Raw genomic sequence first — 8,729 nt, 5'->3', positions numbered from 1 at the left:
TATGATCCTCCTGAGGCTTCATCAGAAGGTCAGTGGCAGTCCAACATTAGGTCACATGCCTGGGTCATTCTTGTCACTTCATCTGATCAGGTGGGTATTTCGTTATCTTACAGAATCACAAGGAGAAGAAGAGTGAGTACAATCAGATATTTGGGAGAGATACCACAGTCCTATAACTCACTATAATATATTGTTATAATTGTTCTATTTATTACTGTTGTTAATTTCTTACTGTGCCTAAATTCATAAGTTAAACTTTATAATAGGCATGTGTTTATAAGAAAACTATAGTATATATAGGGTTTGGTACTAACCTTGGTTTCAGGCATCCACTGGGGGTCTTGGAACCCGGTGAATAAGGCAGGGCTGCAGAAAACATTTTGAAATCAGTAATAAATTTGATATTGTTTATCATGACTTGTTGCCCAAGAGATATTATTGAGATTACAATTATCCTGGTTTTTTAAATAATCTAATTAATGGAAAAAAGCCTGAATATGTTGAAAAGAAAACTCAAGCTATTTATCAAGAAGAGATGATTTGTTCCATGGAAATTTTCTTCTGTAGTTATGTGAGGAAGTTTCCAATTACTGTTTACCCAGATATCACCCTGGGATAAATGAGAATTTGATAGTTAAGAAGCTATGTTTCTATAACATGACAAATAGCTGGATAAAATATAAAGTGGAAAATGTTTTATTTCATATTTGTGAAATTTTTTATTCTGGTGGAAATTCAAATTTAGAGACAAGTTGCAAAAGTGATACAAAGAACCACCATTAACCATTTACAGATCCAGCAGTAGTTTATATTGTGCCTAGAAAGAGGTTTTCTATCCCTCTACAGATGGACCTTCCTAGCTACCTAACTACCTACCTGTCTATCATCATCTCTTTTTCTGGCCATTGGAGACTAAGTAAGAGACATCATGTCCCTTTATCCTTTAGCTTGATGTTTATTTCCTAAGAACAGAGACTTTATTTTACATAACACAGCAGAGTTGACAAAACAGAAAATTTAATATGAATACAATATTATTATCTAATTTGAAGTGGATAATCATATTTTTCCAATACTCTCAAATATGCTATTATTAGCTATGTTTTCTCAGTCCAGCCTCCCACTTAGATAACGTGTCTCTTTGGTCTCTTTTAGTCTGGACCAGTTCCTCAACCTTTATTTGTCTTCATTTAACAGAATATTTTTTAAGAGTATAGGACAGCTATTTTGTCCAGCTTGTCTCAGTTTGAGTTTCTCTCATGCGTCTTCATTGCTGGAATTAGGCTGTGCTTTTTTGGCAGGAATGTCACCGAGTGACATTGTGTCCTGCTCAGAACACCATGTCAGTAGGTGCACAATGTTGGTTTGTCTCAACACTGGTGTTGTTAATATTGACTAATCTTGTTTATGGCGATGTCCATCCACCACATTTTTCTCTTGTGAAGTTTACTCTTCTTCATTTTGTAATTAATAGGTAATTAGTGGGGAGGTATTTTAGAGCATGTAAATATCCTGGTTCTCATCATATTTCATTCACTAGTTTTTAGCATATATTTACCTTTTTAAACTCTACCATTTTTTCTATACATATCATTAGAATCCTACTGACAGGAATAACTTTTACTTTTCCACTAATAATTTATATATATATATATATATATAATTTACATTTATATGTATTATATTTACATCACTATGAACTTGTGGATTCTTACTTTTCTCAGTTCATTAGTATAGTTTCTTTTAATGCCCAACTGTCACAGAGTTGAACAGTGGTAGTCCTTTTAAACTGGCTTCTGTTTCTTTTTCATGTGTCCCTGTGATTCTTGGAGCATTTTCTTACAATTTTGGGAAGTATGTGATTCTTTCCTTAGGTAACAAAAAATGAATGATGAAGGGGAGAAATGAAAGTTATGAAGGCTACCTTATTCTACTGGGTTTTTCACATTGGCCTCATCTGGAAGTAATTCTCTTTGTGCTTATCTTGATGTTCTACTTGACGACATTGATAGGCAACCTCTTTATCATTGTCTTGTCATACCTGGACGCCCATCTCCACACTCCCATGTACTTCTTCCTCTCAAACCTCTCTTTTCTGGATCTCTGCTACACCACCAGCTCCATCCCTCAGTTGCTGGTCAATCTCTGGGGCCCAGAAAAGACCATCTCTTATGCCGGTTGCATGACCCAACTTTACTTTGCCCTTGCACTGGGAACCACAGAGTGTGTCCTCCTGGTGGTCATGTCCTATGACCGTTATGCAGCTGTCTGTAGACCCCTGCATTACACTGTGATCATGAACCCTCGTTTCTGCCACCTGTTGGCTGTGGCTTCCTGGGTCAGTGGCTTTACCAACTCAGCACTTCATTCCTCCTTTACCTTCTGGGTACCCCTCTGTGGACATCGCCAAGTGGACCATTTCTTCTGTGAAGTTCCAACACTGCTGCGATTATCGTGTGTTGATACCCATGCTAATGAGCTGACCCTTCTGGCCACAAGCTCCATTTTTGTTCTGATACCACTCATCCTGATCCTCAGCTCATATGGTGCCATTGCTCGGGCTGTGCTGAGGATGCAGTCATCAACCGGACTTCAGAGAGTCTTTGGAACGTGTGGATCCCATCTTATGGTTGTGTCCCTCTTTTTCATTCCAATCATGTGCATATATCTGCAGCCACCATCAGGAAGTTCTCAGGATCATGGCAAGTTCATTGCCCTCTTTTATACTGTTGTCACACCTAGCCTCAACCCTCTAATCTACACTCTCAGAAACAAAGATGTAAGAGGGGCAGTAAGGAGACTAGTGGGATGGTAGAGACCACTGCATTCATGACCCTCATAGGACAGCAAGGTGCCTCCTCAAAAAGGACTAGTCTGCATCCCTCTATCATCCACTCTCCCATTTACTCACTCTGTCAGCACCAGTGGAGTGTGTGTCTCTCAGGACCACAGAGCTCTGACTCACAGATATGAATTAAACAGCCTGGCTAAATACCAATCACTCTCTCATGGAAACAACAGCCAAGTGAAACCTAGATCAAACATATTTTTCAGTGGCACAATAAATAAAACAAAGGTATCTCATCCTTAACTGAAAATTAAGAAATGAAATTTCTATATAAAAGTGATATACTTTTTTTTTAACCTGGACTATTGTCTTTTAATTTCTTGCTTCAAAGGCAGCATTTGCCATAAAATTTGTTTCTATTTTTGGTTTAACTAAAGACATACTGAAATACCTTAAATATTTTCTACAATACTGTTATTCTTTTTTGAATTAATATAGAGAAGAATATTGGTCTGTATTCTTTAATACCCTATAGCAACAGTAAGAAAATAAGTTTTATGAATTAGAGCAAGAAAGTCTCTGAAGTAATGAAGTCAACATAAGCATATTGTGTTTCTTTCTCGAGGCAGTGGGAAGTGTATAGGAGGTGGAAATCACTTAAAGAGCTGTGGGATATAGCCTGTAAGGTAAGGGTCATTATAGGCCAGGGATCATCAGGAGAGGTGCTAGGGGCACATGGTTAGCCTGAGGAGCAATAAGAAATATCTGAGGCAGACGGACTTCTAGGCTCTGGAAATGACTGCATGAATCCAATGGGTATTTGAAAGAATTATCTGAAAATATAGTAGAAAAATTTTGTGAGAAAAGATTATGGAACACTGAGTAACACATCTATAAACATATAGATAATATAACCCCCAATATTGCAAAACTATGAAGTAATTGGAGCTATCACACATTGTTTATGGAATATAAAATCATTCGATCATTTTGAAAAAAAAAGCTTATGGAAAATGTTTGTTTTCTTTTTAAGCTTGATCTAATTTGAATGTTTGAGATTGGAAAGTATATAATGAAAATCAACTTATATATTTTCCATACAAAGAAATGTATTTTTTATAAATGTAGTAGTTTTGTTACCTATATTATTGCCAACCATCTTCTTATGAAATAAGTGTGCTGTGTACATAACACTAAACTGGCAGCTGTATTATTCACCTAGAGCAGATGAAGGGCAATTCACTGTAAAGTAAAATATTGAAATCTGAGTTTTGTATGGTAAACCAAATCTTATTTGTAGTTTTTGAGGCCTTTAGTTTAGATGTGATGATTCAAACCTTATTTCCTAAATTATTAAGATGAAAAATACGTCCCCAAACTTTCCCTCCATTTCCTGTGTGGCTGAAACTACACTGATTATGTTGACTTTCTCTTCTCCTTTGTATATCTGTGATACTTCCTTTATGGCCAACTAGGTATAAAGAACAATACGGTGTATATTCAGTTGTCCTTACCTACTGTCCAAGAAATGAAGAACCAAGAATCATGCATACAAATGAACTTTTAGTGAGTAACTGGGACCATATAGAGTGAACAAGAAACATAGCTTGTTTCTTCAAATCATCTTGCATTATGGAAATCTTACTATTTAGGATGCCTCATGTAGTACTGTATTCTCTCACTGTCTAACTTAAAAACATTTTTTAATGTTTATTTTTGAGGGAGAGAGAGCGAGAGAGAGGGAGTGAGAGAGAGAGAATGAGCAGGGGAAGGGCAGAGAGAGAGGGAGACACAGAATCTGAAGCAGTTTCCAGGTTTTATGCTGTTATCTCAGAGCGCAACATAGGGCTGGAACTCGTGAACAGCAAGTTCATGACCTGAGCCGAAGTTAGACACTTAACTGAGTGGGTCACCCCTCTCACTATCTAACTTAAAAAAAAGTTTAAATTTCCCATTCTCCTTTTTTCTTGTTCTGCTATAGAACATATATTCTTCTACATGTGTTGGCTTGTTTTCAGAATGCTATATGTGATGTTGATTCCTAGCCACATTAATGTGATACTGTATTTAATTTATAATATAAAACAAAGATCACTTACCAAAATTATGCCAACAATTAACATAGACATTTTGTTTTGTACCTTTCAAACCACTTACATGAGCCTAATGCAGTTGGATCACAGGCAGGGTGAGGGTGGTAGGTATAAGCTTTTTCTCTCTGTACATGAAGAAACTACAGGGAAGAAAATATATGACTTGACTAAGCTTAACTTGCATCTGACAAGCGAAGAATAATGACAATAGGTTTTTAGCCCTGGAGGTGCCTTTTAGGGTCACCACCATCCAAGATAGACTAGAAGCCCTGGGATCGTCCTATTGCCAACTCTAAACTTCAAACTAACTTTTGGAAAATTGGCATTTACCCAGCACACATGGATTTGGGCCACAGGTAACCTTCCTGAAGAACCAGCGATGGATCTGGCCTTCTCCCGGCTGCCATTGGTGGCCAAATCCACTGACGTGCCAGCTGCTGTTTGGTCCCAGGAAATCTCTCTCCCTCAGCCAGACAGGTGTCTCCCAGTCTTTTCCTGCTTCATCTTATACTTGCTCCTGTGCAGAATACACCCTGTGCACACGCCTAATTATGTCTCTGTTGTGCCTCAGCAGTTCAGGATTACTAGCACAGGCACACCATCCAGGTCATCTCAGAAACTAGCTCTGGCTTATAGCAGGTGCATTCATTCTCGGTTCTTCTGTTGGCTTCGGGGTCATGTCTGATGTATGTTTGACAAATATGGTTATGTCATGACAACATCAAGTGATTTAAAAAATAATACAAATTTCAAATTCACATTCATCCTGCTCTTATTATAATTTTACAACCACAACAACAAAAACAACTTACATAAAAGATATATGTACACTTACCGTAGAACAACTTACATAAAAGATAGCATGTACACTTACCGTAGACCTTCACTGGATTCCACAAATGTTAACACTTTACCCTGGGTGCGTTATAATTTTCTGTCTATAGTAATGTAATGTTAATATGCACTTTAAATATTTCTCTGCAACATATGGAGAATAATACACATACTTACGCCTAAGTGCTCATGGGAGTATTTCGTGAAGAAAAGATCTAACCCAGGATTACAAGTTGGATTTAGGTACTACATCTCTTACTGTGCTATAATCTGGAAACATTTTTTGGTCTTTCTTTGTCTTTAATGGGCCTAACGTTTTTGAAGAATATAGACCATTTAGTATAATTATCTTTCAGTTTAAGTTTTATTTATGCATGATTACATTCAATTTATTCATTATTGGCATGAATACCATAGAAGTGGTATTGTGATATTAGTGATATTGGTGCCTGTCAGGATTATTTTAAAGTTTTTATTTAAATTCCAGTAGGTTAATATACAGTGTAATATTAGTTTCAGGTGTACAATACAATGAGTCAAAACTTCCATACAACACCCAATGCTCATCACAACAAGTGCCCTCCTTCATCCCCATCAGTTATTTAACCCATCCCCCTGCCCATCTCCCCTCTGGTAGCCATCTGTTTGTTCTCTATTGTTAGGAGGCTGTGTTTTATTTTTTTTTGGTTTTTTTGGGGGGGTTGTTTCCCTCTTTCTCTCTCTCTCTCTCTCTCTCTTTTTTCCTTTGCTCATTTGGTTTTGTTTCTTAAATTCCATGTACGAGTGAAATCATATGTTATTTGTCTTTCTCTGACTATCTTATTTCGTTTAGCATAACACTATCTAGATCCAGGTATGTCATTGCAAATGACAAGATTTCATTGTGTTTGATGGCTAAATAACATTTCATTATTTATAGCATATATATAATGTATATATATGTTATGTGTACATGGAATATTCCATTATATAGTGTGTGTATATATATAGTCACACATGACTGTATATATATATGTGTATATATACACACACACACTACCTTTTTTCTTTTCATTTTTTTTAAATTTTAATTTTTTTTCTTAAAATTTACATCCAAATTAGTTAGCATATAGTACACTACCTCTTTTTTATCCATTCATGTATTGATAGACACTTGGGCTGTCTGTTACAAGGTTATTATGTTTCTTTTGGTAATTTATAAATGCCTTGTGAGGAGATACATTAAAATTAGGTAGAATTTTATTTTCACCTAATTTTACCTACCAGTTTTATAATCAACCATCCCTTATTAATTCCACCCAGAAACAATTGTTACCACAGTGGTCGCCAAAGTTGGTTTTCAGAGTTTCATCATTCAGTGTATATATATTTGGTGGTGTGATAGGCTGAATAATGTCTCCTTATTCTCTTTTGACAAGGTGTCCACATCCTAATCTCTAGGATCTTTGATTATATATTACTTACATGGCAAAAGTAAGTACTTTTACAGATGCAAATAAATGAAAGATCTTCAGATGGGAAGATTATCCTGCATTGTCTAGGTGGGCGAATCTAATCACAAGGTTCCTTATAAGAGGGAGTCAGGAGGTCAGAGATGAGAGGACATATTTATTACACTGCTGGCTTTAAATGGTGGAAAGAGCCAACAACTGAGGTGTGTAGGTGGCCTCTAGAAGCTGGAGAAGGCAAAGACAAGACTGAAGTGAATAATATCAGAAATGAAAGAAAAATAAGATACGGAGGTTCCTCAGCTAATTAAAAATAGCACCTCTATATGATCCAATTCAGGGCAAATATCCAAAGAAAGTAAATCAGTATCTTGAGGAGATAATCAGCACTCCTATGTTCATGGCAGCTTTGTTCATTGTAGGTAAGACATGGAAATAACATGTGTCTATCAATACATGAATGGATAGAAAGATGCAATATATATATATAATATATATAACCATATATATTTTATATGTGTATATTTATATATTATATACACAAAAATTATAAATAACTATACCTAAATTACATATACAACTTATATATAATCACATATATTACATATGTAAATATATGTGTATACATTACATACATTATATGAAATGGAATATTCAGGTACAAAAAGAAAGAAATTCTGTCATTTGTGACAACATGGAAAAGCCTAGAGGACATTATGCTAAGTATTATTAAACAGAGAAAAACAAATACTGTGTGATGCCACTCATATGTGGAATCTAAAAATCACAGTAGAATTTGTATAAACAGATAGTAGTATGGTGGTTATCAGGGCCTAGGGCTGGATGGCAGGAACAGGGAGATGCTGGTCAAAGCATACAAGAGTTCAGCTATACAACGAATAACGTCTTGGTATCAAATGTACTGCAAGGTGGCTAGAGCTAATAACATGTTGCATGCTTGAAATTTGCCAAGACAGTAAACCTTAAGCATTCTCATCACAGGCACCCCCCAACACACACACTCACACACACAAGGTAAGTAGACGATGTACACATATGTCAAATCATCCCATTGCACACTTTAAATATATACAATTTTGTTAATTACATATTTACATCTCAAGCTGAAAAACATGTTTTTTTTCTTTTCAAAATTTTATTTAAATTCTAGTTAGTTAACATGCAGTGGAATGTTGGTTTCAGGAGTAGAATTCAGGGATTCATCAATTTCATACAACACCCAGTGCTCATCCCAACAGGTGCCCTCCTGATACCCATCACCCATCTAGCCCTTTCCCCCATCCCACCTCCCTCCATCAGCCCTCAGTTGAATCTCTGTATTTAAGAGTCTCTCATGGTTTGTTTCCCTCTCTCCTCTCCTCTCCACCCCCTTCCCATGTGTTCATATGTTTTGTTTCTTAATTCCACATATGAGTGAAATCATATCATGTGTTAAAAAAGATGAATTCTCTATTTTAACTTTCAGGTTAATAGTATAAAAACGTAATCTGATCATTTAAGGAGGTCATATAAAATAATAGCTATTAGGAGAATAGAAAATAATAT

At 36.1% G+C, this 8,729-nt stretch overlaps 1 protein-coding gene across 1 annotated transcript; it reads left to right on the top strand.

Annotated features, from left to right (window-relative positions):
- Nucleotides 1–1,739: 1,739 nt before the first annotated feature.
- LOC123609668 (olfactory receptor 2J3-like) lies at nt 1,740–3,144 on the top strand. Its single transcript, XM_045500844.1, is given in 2 exon segments — nt 1,740–1,901; nt 1,903–3,144. Coding segments are annotated over 2 exon segments (930 nt in total). The 5' UTR covers nt 1,740–1,884; the 3' UTR covers nt 2,816–3,144.
- Nucleotides 3,145–8,729: the final 5,585 nt, after the last annotated feature.

This window comes from Leopardus geoffroyi, chromosome B2 (assembly GCF_018350155.1).
Source record: "Leopardus geoffroyi isolate Oge1 chromosome B2, O.geoffroyi_Oge1_pat1.0, whole genome shotgun sequence".
In the NCBI taxonomy this organism is placed as follows: Eukaryota; Metazoa; Chordata; class Mammalia; order Carnivora; family Felidae; genus Leopardus; species Leopardus geoffroyi.
Note: the sequence above shows the minus strand (reverse complement) of the source record. Positions and strands in the feature narration are given on the sequence as shown.